Genomic DNA, 25702 nt, shown 5'->3' on the forward strand with positions numbered 1-25702 from the left:
AAAAACAACTTGTAGATTCCTTAGATCTTGTGAAGCATTTAAAAATATACGTCAATTACAAGACTGACATGATTCAAATTATTTGGGGTATGAACACGTGACTGCTGTGTGAGGAAGCAATTCTCTGATAACCTTGGGCATGTGGACACTTGGACGTCTTTATCTAAATCTCATAAACCTGATCCAGGCAGACTCTTGGAGATATATGACACTAACAGCTGTAGAGAAAACCTAGTGGCCTTAAGAACTCATCTTCCCCTTTGTAGCCACAGGATGCAGAGAGGAATACACTGTGGGGTTGGGTGGAATTAATACCCTTTACCAGGAGTAGTCACTGCACTCCGTTTAGGGATTGTCTTCTTCTACTTGAATGACCAGGTGCTAGAAAATAACAGGGTCCTCCCAGGTACAGTGTTCCAGACAGCATGGACATGGAGCTACTAATTTTGAACTTCAGGTCTGCACCACAGGTCCTAGATGGCTGAAGAATTTTGTTTGCAGCACCCGGTCTTCTCAGAATTTACACAGCTGAATGTGGCAAATGATTTGATTGGTTGAAGGTGATCACAGTTGCCTGAAAGCTCCATAAGAAGGACATTATGGTTTTGATGGAAGTGCATTGTATTCAGTAAGGAAGGCAATTGTTGGTTCAATTTTCTTCAAAGCGTTGGTGCTTCTTGCATTATTGCTATTGTTGCAGTTTCTTCTTTTAAGAGGTTAATGAGACTGATTGATATTTCAAGCCCCAATATATATCCCCTGTTAAAAAAACATTTTCAAGACCACATAGCATGTAGAGTCGGCACTCCCAAGAGGATGTCTTACTGTAAGGTAGTATACTATTTCAATTAGTAACCCAAAGCTATTTTTCCCTCACTAATGCCAGTTTCCTACTAGTTGCCTTTTCCTTCTCAGTGCTACCTATTGACAGAATGAATATTCAAGCTTTACTTTCTTAGATTTGTAGTCATTTATTCATAGATGTGATTGGCCAATAATCATAGGGTCTTTATTATTTTTCCTTCATAGTAGTGGGCACAGGTGGGCAAAGTTTATCATGTTTGCCCTCAGATTTAGTTTAGACTGCACACCATCCCAGTAGTATATTGGGAATGCTTCTATTACAACTCTATAATCTCTAAATAAAGAGATACACATTTTGGAGCTCACTCGATGGTACGTTGATCCCTAATTGTGACGTATATTAAACCAGAGTTTTACAATCAAGTTGATTGCTAAAACAATTTAATGGTTTCTCATCTGTGTAAAAAAAAAAAACTGTGAATTAAAAAAAAATCAGTGAATTAAAGCTTTCTAATGAGATATTTTTCCATACCCGTGGTGTATAACTTGAGGAGGCATGTTTTCTGGTCTTATCTTTTTTTTTTTTTTTAATGCATTGATTGAGAACCAAATATGATTCAGGCTTAAATGTCACTCATGGTCCACCCTAGTTTGAGCAGTCTGCTACATGCCTTTCCGCCTGTCTACCTTTGCTCAGGGCTATCGTTGACACCTTAGCAGATCTGCACATTTTTTGCCTCCCCATCTGCTTGGAGAAAACTCCAAGCGTGACAGAGAAATTTACAATGTAGGTCCTAGGAATAGACCGCCCTCCACTTTGGTGATTACCTTCTAGATTTGTATACATGATGAGAATGTGAATGCATGGTGGACATGTCTGCACAGTCTTCTTTTCCCTACTGAAGTGGCTTCTTCCCTGCACGTGGAACAGTTTGTGGTAATAATATCCTTCTGCAACATTACAATAGTTGAAAAGCCAAAAAAACACAACTCAGTAAAAATCGCCCAGCCATTGTGTACACATATAAAAATACACCAAAATGACTAAAAGCCCATAAAGGGGGGGGGGAGGATATTAATTTTTTAAGTTTTAAGGCATAAAACTCAGTACCAATCAGAAGTTACTATTAGCGGTTGACTGGATCCTAGGTAAAATTTCAGTCTGACTGTGATGAAGAGGAGGACGGCTACACCAAGCATGTTGTCTTGGTCAAAGTTTTGCCTTCTAAGTTAGTCTTTTATGGAAGTTGAAATCCTTCAGTGGGGTAAGGTTGAAGAGTGGATCTGAAAGAGTCTTCAACAGGTGCTGGAGGAGGTCCAGGTGAAGCTGTTGATTTTGGCAGGGAAAGCTACAAGCGGGTAATTTCAAATTTCACAGCTGCCAAAGTCCTCTCATTGGTCATATACTGTTCGCACCTATGTCTGATCAAGATTTTTATGCTACGACTTAGTCTCTTTTTTTAGATCTCAAAATATTCTAGTGAAGCAAGCCTGAAGATGTATTTGATCAAGTCCCTTTAAAATCAGAAATCGTTACCATGAGGTTCCTCTGAAGCTTTGGAGATCGTGGAAGTCTCACATTTCTGAAATAGTTCCTCTCCAACACTTATAAGGCTTCTAAAACCTTAAAGACAGCACTTAGGGGCACACTCCTGTAGAGGCTATCATCAAGGTAAAATCCAGGTCCAGTCATAACTGGTAAGCTTGTCAATCCAGGATAAGAATCTCCTGCAGCTTTTGATGTCCCTTTAGATACAGAGCAGTGATGGCACCATAACGTGTAGTGATCAGTAGAAGTGAATAGGCCTTTAATCCCGTGTCACTAGAGTGAGGCCTACAGGCTCATTTATGTCAAATTGAGCTGCTGTGTGATTAACTCACCTTAACTTAGCCTACATCAAATTAGTATGTAACGCTGTGCAGTGTGCATGTGTTGTATACATGTGCTGGGTGTATGTGTGCTTGTGAATTGTACATTACATAGAATATCCTGAGTTACATTTTGGGAGACTTAGGGCTGACTTGAGGAGATTAAGGATGTAGAGTTATTCGCCCAGATAGTTTTGTGGATTGCTGCATTCCTGTGAGCTGGGTGAGACACAAACTGGAGGAAGGAGAGCCAGGCTCTTCAGTGCACTTCGAAGGGTGCTGTTTGGTTCACAGAGATGTCATTGGAAAGTGACCTCTGCACATCTCAGGAAGGAAATAGTGCTGATAAACGAATCATAAAGAGTAGGGCGGGGACCTTGGGCTAACCTTTTTTTGCACATATCACTGTGCTTGACATCCAGGTGTGAATCTCTTGTCACTTCCATTGCCTTTGCTGTGGTGCCATTAGATTTTGAGTCGCTCCTGATGTGACAGATTGCTTTCTGGAGTAAAGGCAGGGGAGTGGACTCTTCAAAAGAAAGCAGACCCTCAACGCAAACGTCTAAGACTCTGACCTTAAATCACATGTGCTGTCTTTAAATGGACTACATGAAGGAGAGCTCAAGGCCCTATAAAAATGTCAAGCAGCCAGTCGGGTTGTGCAACACACAGATGCGCTACAAGACTTCTACCTGTGACCAGGGCTGGGGGCTAAAGCCTCCAACTCTACCAGCTGTGTGAAGAGACATCACACAGGGAAATCCAAGACCACCTGCCCCTAGAGCCTGGAGCACCAGTTCCTGCCTGCTTGCCAAGACCAGTATGCCCTGTGAGGGAGAAGAGAGCTGCCTGCTTGCCAAGGCCAGTGTGCCCTGTGAGTGAGAAGAGAGCGCAGGTGGGAGCAAGGTCCTTTGGGGAGCATGATAAGTGGATCCCTGTAGGTAGGTGTGAGGAGACAGATGCTGCACTGAGCAGGTTGTTGTCCATTTGCAGGTTCAAGTTCAAGCCAGTATGGGTAATGAAGTTGGCGACCTTATATGCCAGAAGGGGTGCAGTGAAGATTACTGTCATGCAAATCACGCTGTAGCCCATGTGCCTAGTGAAGTCGCGACTCTGTATACCAGAGTGGGTCGCTGTGAAAAGGAAGTTACTTCCATGTAAATTGGACTGTCGCCCGTGTGCGTAGTAAGGTCGATGACCCCCGGATGCCAGAGGGGGTCACTGGAAAGGACAATGACTGCAGTCGAGAGGAAAGACTGCTGTTGTGACCCATGCATGCCAGCCCCGACTGAGGACTGGCACCAGAGCAGCCAACCCCCACCTTGCGGAAAGGTTCAGAGAAACTTACTGTCTCACTAGAGCAAGTGCCGTGGATACCGAGCCAAGTCCCCTGTAGAGTTATGGGTGCTACTCACCAACAGCAGCCACTGCAGCTCTCCTTGACATCCCAGAGTGAAACACTCCCAGAGACTCCAGTCGCGCAATCCCTGCAGGAGCTGGTAAGACTGATTGTAGGGATGTAAGACTCCAGAGGGAGCTTCTTCTGTCACAGAGCACTTCAGGTGCTGGAGCACCCATGCCTTTTATAAGAATCCTTAGACTAAGAGTACTATTAGGGCCTAACCTGAATGCCGCTTGTAGTGAATGGGGAATTTGTGTCTGTATTGTTTGTGTGTACAGTGTTATACTTTGTGTTTGAATATAAATATTCCTTTTATGTAAAAGCAAGTATTTGACTGACCAATCAGTTATGGCTACTATTAAACATATGTTAAGTTGTGAGGCTGTGTTTACATCCCTGTGTCTACAACCCCCCACATCAAGGAACCTTGGACTGCTTGATCCAAGCTAGTACTGAGAGTCAAGTGCCGAAGGGATACTTGGCCCATTGGTTCGGGATCCATATTAAGTCAGGCCCTGGGATGTCAAGAGTAAAAGGTCTCAACCCCTACGACTGAGCCCACTAGCTCCTGCTTGCCCAGTGGCCCTCTGAAAGGGTTTTGAAAGGATTTAGACACAGTATTTCTCCTAGTTATCAAGCGCTTCAGTGGTGAAATTCTGTGTTATCTGGTGAATCGAAAACACATCAATTTGTCCTGGTTTCTAGCTCCAAAATTTGATTTGCTCTATATGGCATACTATATTAGAATAACTTGGTTGCTTTTTCAATAAACATGGGGTCTTACTAGAACCTAAATATATATTTTTATTTCTGGTTGTTTGATTCTGTTACAAGTAGTGTAAAATTATTTGGTTACTACTTATTGCTAAGGGTAATGCGCTTTAATTTTCTTTTTCAAATACAGCTGCTGTCGATATTTCGGTTCAGTGTGTTAATTCTTGCGTATGCAGCATGTCTGCTGCATCATTGGTGGGCAGTTGCGGTAAGTATTAGTTCTCCTTATACATAAATATTTGAAATATTTGCAGTGCTGGCTGCTACATAAATTATACAATGTTTTTATTAATGCTGCTATGAGATTTTTAGTGTTTTGATTTCATGTAACCTGTTCAAAGGGACATTTAATTAACTAAATTGACCTCACTCAAAAACATGAAAAAAACTAATAATTTGTTGTCACACAGTTACACCCATTAGTGGTAAGGACTGAAATTAATTGCCCAAATAGTCTGCCTCTGGTATTAAGGGAGTTCTTAAAGGGGTTACAGTGGAAACATAGGGTGTTGACCACCAGGAGTTCTGTTATCATTTTAACAGGAACATAGCAGGACATCTCAGCAGCACTGCTATACTTGTAATGCAACAGCGCCAGTAGTTTGCAGCAAGGTCAGTCACATTGTGTCTCAAAAGGGCTTTGGCTTTTGTTTATCAAGGCCAGCAGTGTAATCAGTGTCAGTGCCAGCATTTCCTGTCATTTTTTGATGCGAGAAAAGTACCACTTTTCAGCACGGTCCTTGCTTTTACAATAATAGAGAAATTGGGTAATTGGGTGAGGAGTGGGTGGGGAGTGGAAGCCCCATTCAGGCAACAATCACAATCCTTGTCGGGGTGAACCACAATAGTCACTACATTAACCTGTACATAACCCTCTGGTAACTTGCCACAAGAGCAGCCAGCCAGGCTTAACGTAGAGGCTATGTGGAAAGAAGTTATGCAGCACACAAACAGTAATGAAGTGACAACACAACACATGAAAGGTTCCAAACCTAGAGTAAAGTTTAATAAATAAAATGATGCCACAACTATAAACATCCAATCAGTAGAACTGGAGATATACGCTTTTACATATTTAAGTGAAAATAGAGCAAGAAGCTTTAAGTACCACTTGCCGATATCTTGGCGCACTAGACCGGAGGAAAGTCACAAGTCCAGGCTGACTGTAATGGAGTGCGGGTCGAGTACTGGGTCCAGGGTAGGTTTGCTAAAGATTTACCTTCTCAAGCTTAGTGTGAAGTGTTGCATTTGTGTTGCAGGAGGCCACGAGGAGGAAGCTTTCGGCACGTAGAATAGGTTGGGTGTCAGGAAGAGCCAAAACTTCAGGACTTCGACCTTTTTCTTGTGGAGGAGCTCTGACTGATGCCAGTCAAGGACCCAGGGCCAGGAGGGACTTGTTGGGGATGAGGAATCTCTGCAGCAGAGGCCAGCAGCAGGCCTCAAGCTGGTCCAGTTGCAGAGCAGGCCTCTGTATGCGTTTTGTCCCTGTAGTTTATACAGGAGGACCACCAACTGACCCTTGGAGTCACTCTGTTTAGCCTGGGATGAGGGGAAGCAAGTTCAGTCCTTCATGCAGCAAGGCAATCCTTCAAGCAATAAGACAGTCTTACAGGCAGCAGGGCAGTCCTTTCGGCATTGGAGCAGTCATTCTGCATCTTACACTGGTCTCGGAGTGTGCTGAATAGTTGGTGTAAGTGTCCAATATTTATACTTAGTGCCAGCCTTTGACTGTGGGGTAACACCCTGTCCTAATCGACATCTGGTCCTAGAAAGTTCTTCCCTTCCCCTTTGAAGACTGGTGTTAGGTTCTTTTGGGTGTGCTGGAGGCAAGGCCTTAGGTGTGCAAGTGGGCAGGGCACAGTTTCGACCTAGCCATCCTGTCCACATCTAGACCCAATTGTGTCACTCTCTGGAAGGAATACACAAAGCCCTACAGCAGAGCCATTCACAGCTGTTTGACATATGGCAGTGGCAGAAGGCACGCATGGCTAGGACAAGAAATTGCCACCTTCCTAAAAGTCGATTTTTTCAGAATTGTTATGTTCGATGGCATCTGTCGCTGTAGATACACATGGTATGCATGAGCTCGCCATCTGGTGTTGGGTCGGAGTGTTACAAGTTGTTTTTCTTCGAAGAAGTGTTTTCGAGTCACGGGACCGAGTGACTCCACCTTCTGTGCTCATTGCGCATGGGCGTCGACTCCATCTTCGATTGTTTTCTTTCCGCCATCGGGTTCGGACGTGTTCCTGTCGCTCCGAGTTTCGGAACGGAAAGTTAGCTGAAGACGGAAGATTTTCGACGGTATCGTTGCGATCCGGTTAGAGATAGACACATACGACGACGCGTTCAACATCGAAGCGCCTCGGTGCCCTTCGGGGTAGATTTCGGCACCCCGTCGGGGCCTAGTCGGCCCGACCGCGTGGAGGACAACGCCGATGGATCGGACCCCGTTTCGATTCTGCCCCGAATGCCACAACAAATATCCTTATACGGACCTACACTCGGTCTGTAATCTGTGCCTGTCACCCGAGCACAGCGAAGAATCCTGTGAGGCCTGTCGGGCGTTCCGGTCCCGAAAAACTCTGCGCGACCGTCGAGCGAGAAGACTCCAGATGGCGTCCACGCCAAAAGAGCGTCCACAGTTCGAGACAGAAGAGGAACAGGAGGAATCCTTTTCCATCCAGGATTCAGACTCCGACGAGCTACACTCTACAAGAACTGTGAGTAAGACGTCGAGATCAAACCTTAAAAAAGGAAAGAAGGCCCAGGGGACGCCACTGCCAACCGGCCATGGCTCCACCCAAATTCTCGGTGACCAACAATCGGCACCGAAAAAGGCCCATTCAGTGTCGAGATCGTCCGACTTCGGTCGAGACACCGGCACGCAGCCTCCTCGGGACCGAGAGAGTGCTAAACAGAAGCATCGACACCGAGAGTTCGGTGTCGACACCGATCGACGCCGAGACAGTGGCGCCGAAGACCATAGAGGCCAAGAATTTTCGGCACAGAAAAAGAGGAAGGTTACCTCGGAGCCGAAAAAACAATCGACAGGGCTTTCGGAGCCGAAAAAAGCGACATCAGACCCTGTTTCTGGCTCCTATACCGAAGAGCATTCTATGTCTTCTCAAATGAAGAAACATAGATTTGAACAAGAACTGCAATCCACTGACGTGGATCACACGCAAAAGCGTATCTTTATTCAGCAGGGGACTGGGAAGATCAGTACCCTCCCACCTGTCAAACGAAAGAGAACGCTTCAGTTTACTCCTCAGCAACAAACAACACAAAAGGTAACACCTCCTCCCTCGCCTCCACCTGTAACTCCGGCTTCGCCAACTTACACCCCGTCACATTCGCCAGCTCACACCGCCATGAGCCACGACGACCAAGATCAGGATGCGTGGGACTTGTACGACGCACCAGTGTCTGATAACAGCCCAGACACATACCCAACTAGGCCATCACCACCGGAAGACAGCACAGCCTACTCGCAAGTGGTGGCTAGAGCAGCTCTATTCCATAATGTGGAACTACACTCGGAACAAGTAGAGGATGATTTTTTATTTAACACCCTCTCCTCAACCCACAGCTCCTACCAAAGCCTGCCGATGCTCCCAGGCATGCTACGCCATGCAAAGGACATTTTCAAGGAGCCAGTTAAAAGTAGGGCAGTGACGCCTAGGGTGGACAAAAAGTATAAGGCGCCTCCTACGGACCCTGTCTTCATCACCTCTCAGCTGCCACCAGACTCTGTGGTGGTAGGGGCTGCCAGAAAACGGGCAAACTCACACACTTCTGGGGATGCACCTCCCCCAGATAAAGAAAGTAGGAAGTTCGATGCAGCCGGGAAGAGGGTTGCTGTCCAAGCAGCAAACCAGTGGCGCATCGCAAATTCACAAGCGCTGCTAGCGCGATACGACAGAGCCCACTGGGATGAGATGCAGCATCTCATTGAACATCTCCCAAAAGATCTGCAAAAAAGAGCAAAACAGGTTGTTGAGGAGGGTCAAAACATTTCCAACAATCAAATACGCTCCTCCATGGATGCAGCAGACACGGCCGCAAGAACCATTAATACGTCGGTTACCATCCGTAGGCACGCATGGCTCAGAACGTCTGGATTCAAGCCAGAAATTCAACAGGCAGTGCTTAACATGCCAGTAAACGAGAAACTTCTGTTCGGTCCGGAGGTCGACACAGCTATAGAAAAGCTCAAGAAGGACACTGACACTGCCAAGGCCATGGGCGCACTCTACTCCCCGCAGAGCAGAGGATCTTATAACACCTTCCGCAAAACACCTTTTAGAGGAGGGTTTCGGGGTCAGGCCACACAAGCTAGCACCTCACAGTCCGCACCGCCCACCTACCAGGGACAGTACAGGGGAGGTTTTCGGGGCCAGTATAGAGGGGGGCAATTCCCTAGGAATAGGGGAAGATTTCAAAGCCCCAAAACCACTACCAACAAGCAGTGACTCACATGTCACACACCCCTCCCACACAACACCAGTGGGGGGGAGGATACGTCAATATTACGAAGCATGGGACAAAATAACTACAGACACATGGGTCCTAGCAATTATCCAGCATGGTTATTGCATAGAATTCCTGCAATTCCCTCCAGACATACCACCAAAATCACAAAATTTAACAAAATACCATTCACAGCTTCTAGAGATAGAAGTTCAAGCACTACTGCAAAAAAATGCAATAGAATTAGTACCAAGCACACAAATAAACACAGGAGTTTATTCACTGTACTTCTTGATACCAAAAAAGGACGAAACACTGAGACCAATTCTAGACCTCAGAGTAGTAAACACATTCATCAAATCAGACCACTTTCACATGGTCACACTACAAGAAGTGTTACCATTGCTCAAAAAACACGACTACATGACAACCCTAGACCTCAAGGACGCATATTTCCATATACCAATACATCAATCACACAGGAAATATCTAAGGTTTGTATTCAAAGGAATACATTACCAATTCAAAGTATTGCCTTTTGGTTTAACAACCGCTCCAAGAGTATTCACAAAATGCCTAGCAGTAGTCGCTGCACACATCAGAAGGCAGCAAATACATGTGTTCCCGTATCTAGACGACTGGCTAATCAAAACCAGTTCGCTCACACAATGCTCAAACCACACAAATCAAGTCATACAAACCCTCTACAAACTAGGGTTCACCGTCAACTTTGCAAAATCAAACATTCTGCCAAGCAAAGTACAGCAATATCTAGGAGCCATAATAGACACGACAAAAGGAGTAGCAACGCCAACTCCACAAAGGATCCACAATTTCAACAGGGTCATTCAACACATGTCTCCAAACCAAACAATACAAGCAAGAACAATACTACAGCTCCTAGGCATGATGTCCTCATGCATAGCCATTGTCCCAAACGCAAGACTGCACATGAGGCCCTTACAACAGTGCCTAGCCTCACAGTGGTCTCAAGCACAGGGTCACCTTCTAGATCTGGTGTTGCTAGACCGCCAAACTTACCTCTCGCTTCTATGGTGGAACAGTATAAATTTAAACATAGGGCGGCCTTTCCAAGACCCAGTGCCAGAGTACGTAATAACAACAGATGCTTCCATGACAGGGTGGGGAGCACATCTCAATCAACACAACATAAGAGGACAATGGAACATACATCAAACAAAACTGCATATAAATCATCTAGAATTATTAGCAGTTTTTCAAGCACTAAAAGCTTTCCAACCAATCATAACCCACAAATACATCCTTGTCAAAACAGACAACATGACAACGATGTATTATCTAAACAAACAAGGAGGAACACATTCAACGCAGTTAAGCTTGTTAGCTCAAAAAATATGGAAGTGGGCAATCCACCATCAGATTGGTCTAATAGCACAGTTTATTCCGGGGATCCAGAATCAGCTGGCAGACAATCTCTCTCGAGATCACCAGCAAGTCCACGAATGGGAAATCCACCCACAGATTCTGTACACCTCACACTCTGGGGAACACCACAAATAGACTTATTTGCAACAAAAGAGAACGCAAAATGCCAAAACTTCGCGTCCAGATACCCACACAAGCAATCCCAAGGCAATGCCCTATGGATGAACTGGTCAGGAATATTTGCTTACGCTTTTCCTCCTCTCCCTCTCCTTCCTTACCTAGTAAACAAATTGAGTCAAAACAAACTCAAACTCATTTTAATAGCACCAACTTGGGCAAGACAACCCTGGTACACAACACTGCTAGATCTGTCTGTAGTACCACACATCAAACTGCCCAACAAACCAGATCTGTTAACGCAACACAACCAACAGATCAGACACCCGGACCCAGCATCGCTGAATCTAGCAATCTGGCTCCTGAAATCCTAGAATTCGGACACTTACAACTTAGCCAAGAGTGTATGGAAGTCATAAAGCAGGCCAGAAGGCCATCCACTAGACACTGCTACGCAAGTAAGTGGAAAAGATTTGTTTGGTACTGCCATCATAATCAGATACAACCGCTAGATGCAACTCCAAAACATATAGTAAATTACTTGCTCCATTTACAAAAAGCAAAGCTAGCCTTCTCTTCTATTAAAATACACCTTGCAGCAATATCTGCATACCTGCAAACTACCTATTCAACCTCCTTGTATAGGATACCAGTTATCAAAGCATTTATAGAAGGGCTTAAAAGAATTATACCACCAAGAACACCACCTGTTCCTTCATGGAACCTAAACGTGGTTCTAACAAGACTCATGGGCCCACCTTTCGAACCCATGCACTCTTGCGGAATACAATTCCTAACCTGGAAAGTTGCCTTTCTCATCGCCATTACATCTCTAAGAAGAGTAAGTGAAATTCAAGCGTTCACAACACAAGAGCCTTTTATACAAATACATAAAAATAAGGTCGTCCTACGACCTAATCCAAAATTTTTACCAAAAGTTATTTCACCATTCCATCTAAATCAAACGGTAGAACTACCAGTATTTTTCCCACAGCCAGATTCTGTGGCTGAAAGAGCACTACATACATTAGATGTCAAAAGAGCATTAATGTACTACATTGACAGAACAAAGAACATCAGAAAAACTAAACAGCTATTTATTGCATTCCAAAAACCTCATGCAGGTAACCCAATATCAAAACAAGGTATAGCCAGATGGATAGTTAAATGCATCCAAATCTGCTACCTTAAAGCAAAAAGACAACTGCCCATTACTCCCAGGGCACATTCAACAAGGAAAAAAGGTGCTTCAATGGCCTTTTTAGGAAACATCCCAATGCAGGAAATATGTAAGGCAGCCACTTGGTCTACGCCTCACACATTCACCAAACACTACTGTATAGATGTGCTATCCGCACAACAAGCTACAGTAGGTCAAGCTGTATTAAGAACTCTATTTCAGACAACTTCTACTCCTACAGGCTAAACCACCGCTTATGGGGAACTAACTGCTTACTAGTCTATGCATACCATGTGTATCTACAGCGACAGATGCCATCGAACTGAAAATGTCACTTACCCAGTGTACATCTGTTCGTGGCATCAGTCGCTGAGATTCACATGGACCCACCCACCTCCCCGGAAGCCTGTAGCAGTTCAGAAGTTACCTTCAATTTTGTACATTTGTATATATTACTTAATCCTTTAATAGGTACATACTTACATTTTTCATTGCGCGGGCACTATTACTATAGTACAACTCCTACCTCACCCTCTGCGGGGAAAACAATCGAAGATGGAGTCGACGCCCATGCGCAATGAGCACAGAAGGTGGAGTCACTCGGTCCCGTGACTCGAAAACACTTCTTCGAAGAAAAACAACTTGTAACACTCCGACCCAACACCAGATGGCGAGCTCATGCATACCATGTGAATCTCAGCGACTGATGCCACGAACAGATGTACACTGGGTAAGTGACATTTTCATTAACCTTCAACCTAACTGTCAAAGTGGATTTGAAATTACTATTAATTTGAGTCTTAATAGCATATCTTTATTGATCGCAATCTAAAGTTATCACTTACTAAATGTGATAAGGTAAACCAGTGTTAATCAATGATAGGCCTTGCCACAGTTGAAAAATGACCGTAGGAGTTTTTCACTGCTAGGACATGCAAAATGTACGTACACATGCCCTACCTTTTTAATACAATGCACTCCGCCCTTCAGGGTATACTTTTTGAATGACTTTTAAGTATAAAAAAGGATGGTTTTGGCCTGGCAAAATGTTTATTTGCCTTGTCGAAATGGCAGTTTGAAACTATAAACTATAGGCTGCAGTGGCAGACCTGAGATTTGGTTGAAGTGCTTTTGTATTGGGTGGCACAATGAGTGCTGCTGTCCATGAGTAGCATTTAATTTACAGGCCCTGGGTACATGTAATACATATTCCATAGACTTACAAGTTAATTAATTGTGCCAATCAGGTGTAGGCCAATTTTAGTATTTTTTAAGCAGCAAGCATAAGCACTGGTTAGCAGTGGTAAAGTGCACAGGATCGTAAAGCCAATAAAAACAAATTCAGCAAAGCAGGAGAGGTGAAGGCAAAAGGTTTGGGGGTGATCCTGCAGGAAGGCCATGCCCAACAGAGAATAACAGTGCTGCAGCCGCCACACTTGTAATTCAGAAATAAAGCACGTGTCAGCCAGAATCCGGTACTCGGAATGAAAGAGAAATTGTACTTTTCTGAAACTCAATTACACTTTTAATGACATGGCACCAAGCTTAGAGCTCAAAAGTGTTATACGATGAAAGTCTGACCATTCTTCACCTTTCATACCAGTTATGACACACTCTTGTCTGCAGTGTTCAATTTTTGAACTACTCTGTAGGTCATTCATTAATAGGATAGCACCCATCATCATCTTCCCCATAGCTGATTAATAAATAGTTGACCTTGTCCAAGTCCACATATTTAATTGGTCAGTGTTCTGTTATGAAATCTTTAGGTTTCTGTATAGGATAGTCCTTTCCTTTAGCGTTAGAGCTGGTGAAGAGTCAATCACAAGTCAGGCATGACTCATTTGACTACTCCAGCAACCACCTCTTTTTCACAGGCACCGGACCCTTGTGTAGCCTGGCAGGTTAATACATTTTATGAAATAGTAAATCATGTGTCAGGACACATGCCATACTTTTAATAAGATTGTACGTGTATGTCTCTGCAGAGCTGCTGTTAGATATTACATGCAATTCTTTAGAAGTAATGACACTTTCAGTGGGTGAGTACTAAAATTTATGTCTAGGCCTGCTTTACATATAATTTGAAAGCATCAGCTCTTCACAGACGGCTGATATGGAACACCTTTTTAGAAGGGGATATCATACTTTTAGTGGGAGAGAATTGGCTTCTCCTGGCAGTACTGATACCTTTTAATGTGGCAGTGGCCAAAATGTATCAGACGGGCTCATCGTATTCTTACAAAAAAGATAAACTAGATCTTCTTTTGGATATATAGATACTCCGGGAGAGTCCCTAAACTACGACATTCGCCAGACTATGGAGACAGTATGTTGCAGAATCTTCCTTTGGGTGCTGTCCACCTTTTCTAGTTCAGGAGGTGCAGCAGTTGAGCATGTCCCCCCAGAGAACACCTCTCCTGGATAAAGAGGAGCTCCATCCACTGTAAATCTGCCTCTGGTAGAGGTTTTTACATTGAGAACCTTTCCTGGGCAGAGATGAGATGTATAGGTGGACATGTTCTTCTCTGTCCGCTGCTGGAATAAAATAAACAGTGTGTGTGAGGAGTCATGACTGAATACTCCACAATCATAATCAATTTAGAAGGACATTCCATTGAGACTGAACATGCTCATTTATTACCACAGTACACGATGTGTGGATGATGTAAGAAAAGAAAGAAACGTTTTGGATAGCACTTATAGACTAGGAGCCCTGAGGAAGCTCTTGGTATATGGGTGAAATGTATTGGCTATGTGGCTGTATTTTATAGAGAAGATTGGAATGATAAAGAATTACATTTTTTACTACATCTTTTTAAGACTCTTGGTGATTCAATTGTGGACGTACTTTAGGACTTCGCCACTACATTTTGGTGTCCTTTTTAGAGTTTTTTGTGATTGGACAGCTGACCCAGGGAGGTGTGCAACTAGTTACCTACAAAAGGGAACTAACTGGTTTGTGCGGTTAAATAGTTCCTACCTGTCCTATAGTTGTGTGGAATAAACATCTCCCTTGGATATGTAGAGTTTGTGTGATTAATTTTGTCCCTCCTACTGACTAAGTTTGGTTTCTAGAGGCTATAATCATGGTGCACCAGGTAAACAAGACAAATTGATTTTCCTTATCAGCTTTTACTGGTACTCTGGTTAGGTGCACTTCATAAACAAGACAAGTTGGTTTTCCTTATGATGTTGTACTTGCACTCGTAAAACAAATAAACATTACTGATTAGGTGCACTGGATAGTAAAGACAGGATGGAGATTCTTATAAGGTTTTCCATGACTCGTAAAACAAATACAAATTACTGATTAAAAGTTCTCTTCAGTTTGCCTTAAAGAGAAAGCTGATAGAATTAGTGGTAGAGATTAAAGAGGATGAAGGAGCACAGGAGAGAAAGAGAAAGGCGTGGAGATATGGATGGAGATGGATAGATTTATGGGAACAGTTAAGAGACAGAGTGGGACGTAAATAAAAAAGAAATAAGGTAGATACAGATGTCCTAGTAAAAGGGGTAGGAGTGGGAAAGGCACAGAGGTAGTACAATGAGAGAAGAGAGAGAAGAGATTCTGAGGAAAAGGAGAGAGAATGGGAGGGAATTAAGAGTAAAAGAGCACAAAATGAAGAGAGGGAGAAAGTAGGAGAGAAGAAGGAAGAGGTAGATATATTCAGCGAGCAGTAAAGGAATAGAGTGACCAATATGATTAAAGCAGAGGAGGGACAGAGCTTGACGAGAAAATAAGAGAGAAAGTGACTTTGAAGGAGCAGCAAAAAAGGACCTTGGGAGAGACATGCGGAGAAAGAGGAGGAGGGTCTCTAAGTGATCTCATTAACATTTTACATTTTGACCTTTGTTGTTGGTTTAATATCTTTTCACATACAGAAATATGTACTCATTTTATTAGTGGAAAACTTGAAAAAATCTATTATAATTAAGATGTGATGCCAGTCGGCAGAGGCAGTACTAGAAGTTCAATAATGTAATATATGAGCATCATCAAATAGATCCTATCTTAAAGTCACAAGCATCCGCTGTATTGGTATGTAGACAACAAAGGTATACAAGCGTATGCAGAATACACTTTAAAGATAAGTATAACACATGCCCCATCCTTCAGGAACGCTAAAGTATACCAACCAGCGTAAGTAACAAAATGCTAAAGAATAAACATGTAACAGTAGGAGCATCTTCAGATTTTTTAAAATTGGTATTTCAATTTAATAATGATATGCAGTCCTTGAAAATTAAAATAAAATATTCGTTTTTCATGTATTTTAATACTGGGTAGCAAGTATGAAAATATATGTTTTATATCGATATATCTCATTTCAGTTCCAAATAAATCCCACCTGTAATGAAAGTGGTGCCTAAAGCCGCCTTAAGTATTCTGTGACGTTTTTAAGAGAATCACTAAGTAATAAATTAAGGAAGTACTTTAATGAGCAATTGTGTTGTATCTTGGGAAGTAATTTTTTGGACACTTAGAACCTCATTATGATACTGGTGGTAAAAACCGCGTACCGGCGTGGCGGTGGCTGCCAAAAGATTGTCACCGCGGCTACCAGCCATCTGCCGTATTATGACCACAGCTGGCTTTCCGCCAGAAGGATGGCGGAAATCCGGCTGTGGCCATGTTGGCGGATGGCGGTAAGGTGGCGCTGCTGCCACCAGCAGCGCCACGCCAGTAGTCCGCCGCCAGCCCTATTATGACCCATAATACGGACTGGCGGTTTTCTGCTGGCAGACGCTTCTGGAGAGGATGGTGGGGAAGACCTCTATCAGTAACAGGGAAGGAATTCCCTGTCACTAATAGTGCTTACCGCCATGGTTTTTGTGGCAGTAAGGAAGCCAAGGAAACCATGGCGGTAGGTGGGGTCATAATCCCACAGGTGGGACAGTGACAGCTGCCGGGCTGGAGATCGATATCTCCAGCCCGGTGGCTGTTACCGCCGTGGCAGTCGGTGTGGTACATAGGCAGTTTGGCTTCTGCCAAACTGCCAATGTCATATTGTGGTGGAAAGTACTGCCAGCCTGTTGCAGTACTTTCCGCCATATTACCACCGACCGCCAGGGTTGTAATGAGGGCCTTAATGCTAAAACATGTAGAACCAGTTAGATTGAGTACAACCGAAATACAAAGCAAGTTGGATGGCTTTGAAATGCCCAGTCAACCATAGTTCAGGGTGACACTATGGCCTCCTTGTAGTGGTTAAAACAGAAATTTATAGAGTATGATTGAAAAGCACTCCCAGGTTTTTCAGATATTTTCTGCTGAAGAGCCTGTCACAGCTCAATAATGAAGAAATGAAAAATGTTTTAGTAGTATTAATTGGTGAGATGCATATAATAAATACAACAGTGATAACAATTTAAACACCATATTATTAAGAAACCTGTGTTTTTCTAAAAGTGTTGTGACACTTTATATCAGCACAGTTATGTAAAAAGCACAGATTTTTACAAGTCTCATAATAATTTTATTCCTCTTATTTTGTATAGTGTCTTCCACCAAGTGTTGATAGTGCCAGAGCAGTGTTTTATGAGGTGACCACAGAACCATTAGTTTTTGTTAGGTATGGTAAGACTTTAACACCCCCCAGCAACCCTCACAGGTTCCTGCATGTCAATAGGTTGAAACCCCAACAAGGCAGGGCAGACATGACCATGCTGATGGCCACAGACGAAGAAGGAAAAGAGGAAATTTAGCCACTGCCAGACCTCCTTCACCCCAATGCACAAGATGGGTCAGTGGAGGGAGTTCAAAGGAAATCCCAACGACTGACAGTGGTATCAAGGGTTTGTCCCCTGTCTTGCCACTGGGAGCTACAGAACTCCTTTATCTTGAAAAACATGTTGGCCCAATAGAAATGGTTTACCAGCAAATTTCAATTCTTATTCTGAGCCAAATGACCTGCCAAGGGGGTGTCTTGGCTCAGTGTGAGGAGGAATTCTATTTATTTTCGGCGGACCACCAACCTCTTTGTTGCTCCCCCCTTGAGGTCTCTGGCCTCAGTGTATAGGACTTCCTCATCTCAGTAGACTTTTTGGGATCCACTGACGTCTCCTTCCTCCTGCCTAGAAGTTGTCTGCCTCAGGCCCTCAAGAGTGGGACACTCTCTTTATCCCTGACAAAATTCCTCTCTGATGGGTCCACCAGCTCCTGTCAGTTCTGCCAAGTCGGACAAATCTTGCAGGGGTGGAATCCCACCCTCAGTGGTCAGATCCTCCCCATCAAGGTTAGGTTCCACCTGCACCTCTGGAGTTCTGTTGGTTGGCTCACCAGACCCAGTGCCCTTTCTCTTGTCATTAGATTCTTGTCCCCTTATTCCAGAGTCCATGTGTCCAGGCTTTCCCTGTTGAGCAGCCTGTGACCTGGTCACAGCACATACCCACTCAGGGAGATCCAGCATCCTTGCATGGACCATCCTCTTCACCCCTGACCAGTCAGACGCTTTAAGATTATTTCCCAGTAGGCAGTCCACTGGGAGTGCTGAGACACAACTACTTGCTTAGGGCTTGTCATACCTCCCCATTCCAGACTCACCATTGCCACTAGATGGAGTTTGGATCTGCTGTCTGCATAGGTTGCCAGGTATGATCTGCTCTAGAGAAACCAGTTTCTCTGTGACCATGGGCACACTAGCTCTTGTGTCTCTCAGAGCCTCAACCTCAGTCCCATTGATTTTAGGCATCTGCCTATACCGCTCCATGCAAGGAGACAAGGCGGCCAGGGTTATAATTTCCACCCCACCCAAGTACACTTACGTTGCCTCTGTCAACCCCAACCCCATCTCTGGGGCAATCCACACCCCACCCCTATGCAGGTAATTCCCAGGGACTGCCCACCAGTGGAGGGCTTCTTCGTGTAGATAGCATCTACTGTCTTGTGCCCTGGCTGATAACAGTCAAAACACTGACCTGCCTTCATCAGGTCACTGAACTTTCCTGCCTTTGCAGGGTCAGAGATCTTCCCCTGCTACTCCTTCCCCTTGGAAGGACTTTTTCTTTTTTGTAACTTTTTTTCCCCCTGTGCTTTCCCCTGGGGGGGGGACCTGTCCTCCTTCTTCTGGTACCCTGTGGTGCTGATTGGAAACACAGGTTCTCAACCACTCATCAACTAGCACCCACAGCTCGCTAGGGTTAGTCAGCTTAGAGTCCACTAGGTACTGGCATAACTTCTCTTGTACACAATAAGTCAGGATGTGCTCTTTCAATATTAAATTGTACAGCCCCTCATAAATGCTCACTTAGTTTCCACTAATCCAGCCCTCTAGGGCCTTCATGTAGATGTCCACAAAGTCCATCCAGGACTGTATGTTAACTTTGTGGGTGTCCCTGAGCTTCATCCTGTACTGCTCTGGGGTCAGACACAATGTCTTAACTAAACATTGCCTCATATGGGAGTAAGATTTTGTCTCATCCCCCTGTAGGGTCAGGAGTCTATCCCTTCCATCTGTTGGGATCAGTTCTCACAGGAGTGAACCCCAATACTTATAGTGGACCCCTCTCATCTCTCGGGCCCTTTCAAAGACAGTCAGCCATTTGTCAGAACCATCCCCCTCGGTGTACATGGGAAATACTCCCTTGGGAAGCATGAGATTAAACACACAGCCCCTGGGCATCACGCCATCTTCTTCATTGTCACTGCCACCATTTCCTTTTACTTTCACCTCCTCCCACTTCTCTCTAGCTAGTGCTAACTTCTTTTCTTCTAGGGTGATGAAAACCATTTTAGCCTCCACCTCTTGCCTTCTGAGGGCCCTGTCTCGGTCCTCTGTGGGGGAGCCTCTCCTCCCCCCATTAGGTGGAAGTGTGAACCTAGCACCAGAAGAAATGGATGAGGTGTCATCCTCCACCTCCTGGAGGTGGTTGGAAGGGTCACCCTCTCCTTCCTTCCTCGGAGTTGTCTGTGCCCAGGCCATAAGGGACCTAATCAACTCTGCCTTCCTGATCTTGTTGCTATTAGTTAGCCCCCCTGGACCTACACTGAACCCTAAGCTCAGCCACTGTGAGTTTGGTCAGTTTAGCCAGATCTAGCTCCATGGTATCCCTAGTTTTGGGTCATACAGGTTTTACAAATCAGAAGAAGAACACATTTAGAAGAATCAAAGGGATGTATGAAAAATCAGTTTTAGTCCAAATTTCAAAAATTCAAAATCAAAAGTTATGTTCTAAGTAAATTTAGCAGATCTGTACAGATCTTAACTTACTTTACTGTATGGTGTAATTTTAAACACATACGTATCCCTCTGCCACCACCAAATGTTGGAAGGTGGATCATTAGTAGGGGGTCAGTATGCACCTACCACTAGCAATAATGCCAACAACGCAATATAAGGTCCAGTCAGGGTCTCAATAAATTAGCCCTTGCTAGCTGGCTGTGAGCAGACAAGCTTAACTCAGGAGACAGGTATGTAAAGCATTTTAAAAACACAAATACATTCAATAAGTAAAACACAACACACAATAAAACTCCCACACCAATTTATAAAAATGGGAATTATTGTTATCTTTCAAATGAAACTAAAATGACAAAAATCCAATATAGGGAACCAGGCATATGAATTTTTAAAGATTAAACACTTTCTAGTGCTTAAAAACCTATAGTGCCAACTTGGGACATCTGGTTGCGCTTGACAGGGACAAAGTCAAAGTTTGAGGCCGACCACGATGTAGCCCTGCTCGGATACACTAAGTGGGAGGCCCGATCAAAATTTACCTTCGGACTTAAACATTTTTCTGGAGGATTTTCTCTCGAAGTTGTGTGATCCCCTTTGGCAGGCCGATATCGATGTGATGTCGCCAGATTGCTTCTCCGCAAGGTCCCGGTCGAATATTGGAAGTCTGGAGCTTTTCAGCGGGACAAACCTGAAATCCAGGCTAGGTCATGGTTGAAGGTAGTCGGCTTGACTCTTGACGTCACGTCGGTCCACTTATGGAGCTTTTTTTCAAAAGTTGCTCCAACCTTCTGAAACTTCTTCCTGAGGTTCCCCTTAAGGGTTCAGGTAGTCCAAAACACAAATCCAAGGGTCTAGAAGCTCTGAAATGGTCCTTAGAAACATGGAACTACAATCCTCACAATGCACCTGGCCAAATGTGTAAAAGTCCACTGGATGCACTTCAGGCTGGGAACCTCTTGAGGGAGATGGTGCAGGGAAGCTCTGTTACCTTATTGCTTTCAGGGAGTCCACTCTTTAATCCTTTTGGAAACAAGGCAAAGTCCTCAAAGCTGTAGTTCCCAGTGTGCAGCATGAGCAGTCCTTCAGAGTCCAATCCTTTGGTGTGAAGACCAGGGTTCCAGCAGGGCAGTCCTTCTTCTCCTTGTAGTTTCATGCATCAGATCTGAGTTGCTATTCAGCTCTCACATACTTATTTAACGCTCTGGGATGACAAGCAGGGGACACCCCTGTCAGTGAGGTGCAGGGTCCCACCCAAAAGCATGGCAGGTTCCTCCAACGTGTGGCATATTCTTGTCCCACATAACACTGCACTTTAAAATTCAAGATGGGGGTTCCTCTCCAGGAGAATAGGATTTGGCTAAACCAACCTACTGGTATGGCTAATTTCTATTAACACTCCACCTCCAGTCCTTTTGCAAATTCCATTCCTGGGCATGTTGTCTAGCTGGAGGGTACAGGAGGAGGATGTAGACCTGGCTGGAATTGCTTACTATCCTGCTCTCTTTGAATCCCAGTTTGATTTACCCAGCCACCTTTCTAGCCTGTTCTCTGAAGCTGTAGAGCTCCCCCACCAGATAACCTCTGCTCTATGCTGGCCACTTATCACCTCATCAAAGCAGCTTGGCTAAGCCTGTTAAGGCTGACCAATCAGGAGAAGCTGCTATCAGGCTGAATTCTGGCTCACAGAAAAGAAAGTCTTATACCTTTTCTTCTGTATTGGCTAAGATAATATTCAGCAGTGGCATGTTGTTGAATTTATTATTTCCAAACTTCTAAGCCATTGATTGACATTTGTAGCTCCTTCCTAGCAATATTTATAATTAAATACAATATTCCAGTGTTAGCCTATAGAGCTAAGTATCTACATTTGGTAAAAATTAAATAGGCAGTTTTTCCCTCACCAGGGCATATAAAACATATTTTATAATGTCCGTGCTTATAGTTACAGGGCACCCCAGACCTGGGGCTCCTAGGGGAGACCGTAGGGGTGACGTATATGTAAAAACTAGGTAGATTACCTTTAATTCCAAAGTCGAATTAGCATATATTTTACTTTTTAAGACACTCTGTAAAACAGGGCTGGCATTAAAAATGACAACAGGCAACACAGCAGTGCACATTCCAGTGAAGAAAATCTACTGGGCCTCTAAACCTCCCTACTCTAATATAAACTAGGGACTTGTAGGTTGGTTGAATTCCCCTTGCTTTATTATATTATAGGGACTTACAGGGGTCTGCCGTTGCCAATTGTAATTATAATTAATTACCATATACGTTTTTAATCAGAGCACATCCCTGGGCCTGGTTAGCAAATTCCAGGGCACAGTCAGAGTCAGTTACCACTAGTATCAGTCACAAAGATGGGCTAAAAGGATGACTTTCTCACACCTCCCCTTCCACTTTTGTCACTTGTGTCTTTTTTTGCTGGCTTCCTTCTTCCCCTCCCTCTTTCCTTTTTTTCTTCCCTCCAGCTACCTCCTCTCTTCTCCCTGTAAGCCCTCCTGCTTTCCCCTGTTTGAGCTTTCTTCTCCCCCTCACCTCTACCTTGTTCTTCCCTCCTACCACACCCTCTTTGCTGTAGCTCCCTCTTTCTCCAACCACTGGCCCATCATTCTTCCCTTCTGACCCTCCTTCTTCTCCATGTCTGTATTTCTTATTCCTTCTGCCTACTCTTCCTTCCCATTGGGTCTCGTTAGTGCTGCCATTCCTGGTTTTTTTATTTTTACTTCTCTAGAAATAATAAGGCATTCTATATTGAAGACTCCTTCAATAAGTCCTCTTAGTGTTTTCAAATTAAGTTTGGGTGGCATAAAACTAAAGCGGGACAAGGAGACTCTTTTTTCTTGCGACCTTCATTTGACATAGGAAAAAACAGTACTGTATTGAAAGCATGGATGATTACAGTGTAGAGCAGTGGTTTTCAGACTTGTTAATGTTGCGCCCCCCTCCCTCCCAGTGGAAATAAATAAGTCATTGGGTCCCCCTTTAGAATTTTTCATAACTATTCTAGTAAGTTGGTAATGTTTAAAAATGTCTAGACTTATTTAAACATTGCAGCTAAGTTCTGTTACCTTTTTAAATATGCAATAAACATTTTTCTGCTTCAAAACAAAACAATAATATCAGCACAATCCTTCTTTTGACCAGAGCCTGGCACCCCCGTGGGATCACTTGAGATCCCCCCTAGGGGGGCCCGCCCACCCCCCTCAGTTTGAAGACCCCTGGTGTACAGTGACATAGAGTTACGTCATAAATTTGTGTGGAATAAATGTTCTTATGACGTCGCATTAGCACATTAAGGCCCTCATTATAACAATGGTGGTAAAAACCTCCTACCGCTGCGGTGACTGCTGCCAGAATACCGTCATCGCGGCTACCATCCGTCCGCCATATTGTGATCACTGCCGGACTTCCGCCACAAGAAGGGTGGAAGTCCGGCAGTGATCATACTGGCGGATGGTGGTAAGCTGGCGCTGCTACCACCAACATCGCCACACCAGTTGAGCGCCGCCAGCCATATCATGACTTGTGATACCGCCTGGCGGTGCTCTGCTGGTGGGGCGCTGCTGGCGGTAGCAGTGCCCCTTCCCGTTCCCTGCCGGAAGTCCTCCTCGACCAAGGTAAGTCGGGCTTCCAACAGGGGAGGGGGTGTTTTGTGTGTGTGTGTGGATGCGTCTGTGTGTGTTGTATGCGTGTGAGTGAATGCATGTAAGAATGGTGAAGTGAGTGTGTGTCTGCATGTCAGTGTGATTGTGTAAGAATGTGTGTGAGCATGTATGGAGGTATGTGTGTATGAATGCGTGTATGCCAGTGTGAGTGATTGGGTGTATGTGTTGTGTGTGTCTGCGGGTTTGTGCGTGTATAGGAGGTGGGGAGGTGTGTGAGGATCGGAGGGGGTAGGGGGAGTTTGGATGGAGGGGGGGATGTTAGGTGTGTGTTGGGGAGGTGGGGGAGAGGCCTACTGGTGACAGGGAAGGAATTCCTCTGTCACCGGTAGAACCTACCGCCATGGTTTTCGTGGTGTTGCTATCACCAGGAAAACCATGGTGGTAGGCAGGCTCATAATGCCGCCGGCGGTACTATGATGACTGCCGGGCTGGAGATTGACATCTCCGGCCTGGCGGCTGGTACCACCATGGGGTTATGAGTGGAGAAGTGGCGGGTTGGCTGCAGCCAACCCACCATTCTCATAATGTGGCGGTATTGACGCCACATTTTCACTCACTGCCAAGGTCATAATGACGCCCTAAATCTAGACCTATTTACTTTGACAATACTTGTTAGGTTGTTCCTAAAAATCAGAAGGATTTCTGATGTATGCCAATGACCTTTTCCGAATGTGTGTCAGCTCACTGAATTATCATTACTTCCATTTTAAAAGTCCAACTCAGTTTAGTGTAACCTAGCAACACTGAAATTACAAAAAATAAATTAATGCTTTGTACAATAAATATAATAATAAAATATGAGAATGAATACAAGGACAGTTTTGGTATGCAATTATTTACAGATGTTTATCTTGCTCTATCTATGAATTGAGTCCTATAGCTAATTTTTTGCAGTAGAATAACCAATGAAACAGACTTGATACAAAATGGAATGTCCCATGATTTGTTTCAGTGCTGTTTTAAACCGGGCCTTTTTTCAGTTTTACACTTGACACCATAAATCTGTCGTCACTTTCTCTGTTGTATTGAACCGTGCAGCTGTCAAGTTTCTTTTTTCGTGACTTACCTCCCAGTGCTTTATGATGTTTCCTAAGAAACATGTGTGGTTTAAGCCCTGTGGACAGTTTTGTTCCCTTTGGCATACAAAGTCCAGTGAGATATCGAACTAGGGTGAAGGGTATGCGTCAAGATCAAGTCTGTAAGTTCCAAGAAGATATATGTACACATCATGGGTCCTCCAGAGTTTTCATATTTCTCTGGTTCAGCTCAGGACCTGAGCCCAGGCCTTTTGTCACCTTGCTAGGCCAAGTTAATTAGGTTGGTCTCCAGCAGCAGAAACAAAGGCCTGCCCACAAAGGGAGCGGTTAACAGTTCTTCGCTCCCTGAGGAGGAAGGGGGGGGGGAGAAAATCTGTATCCATTTATTAACTGTCGCACAATACCAGAGTTGGGACAGCCCAGGCTGACTGAACAAAGATGGGAGCCCAGACCTCTCGAGCCAACGCAGGAGAGGGATTTCTCTTTGAAGTTTTGTTGGGAAAGGTCCAGGCAGTGATGTCAGTGTGTGGTGGAGATGAGGCCTCCAGAGAAGATGTGACTGGTTACTCTTCAATGGGGCCATCTTGATTTGTCCCAGCAAGCTGTGCAGGAGGGTTGGGACAAGGGTGAAGAGATGGTGTTGTGCCCTAGGATTGTCCAGGGGTGCCTGGCTTCTAGAACTTTCCACCCCTACTTAAAAAGTGTTACACAAGGGATAGAGAGAACTTGTGTTGGAGCTGGATATTGAGACTGGAAGGGAGCTCCCTGATACCCTCTTGAACTAAAGACTC

General features: G+C 44.4%; 1 protein-coding gene across 5 annotated transcripts in view; it reads left to right on the top strand.

Moving 5' to 3' along the window:
- Positions 1-25702, top strand: part of STARD3NL (STARD3 N-terminal like) — a 237256-nt gene that overhangs the window by 131306 nt on the left and 80248 nt on the right. For all 5 annotated transcript variants that reach the window (XR_011199751.1, XM_069215649.1, XM_069215665.1 and 2 more), the window contains exon 4: positions 4980-5057. Coding sequence is in view for 4 of the 5 variants with exons in the window: in XM_069215649.1 (XP_069071750.1) it covers positions 4980-5057 (78 nt within the window). In the remaining variant the exon portion in view is untranslated. The remainder of the gene's footprint in view (positions 1-4979; positions 5058-25702) is intronic.

The sequence above is a fragment of the Pleurodeles waltl genome, chromosome 2_1, assembly GCF_031143425.1.
Source record: "Pleurodeles waltl isolate 20211129_DDA chromosome 2_1, aPleWal1.hap1.20221129, whole genome shotgun sequence".
Lineage (NCBI taxonomy): Eukaryota > Metazoa > Chordata > Amphibia > Caudata > Salamandridae > Pleurodeles > Pleurodeles waltl.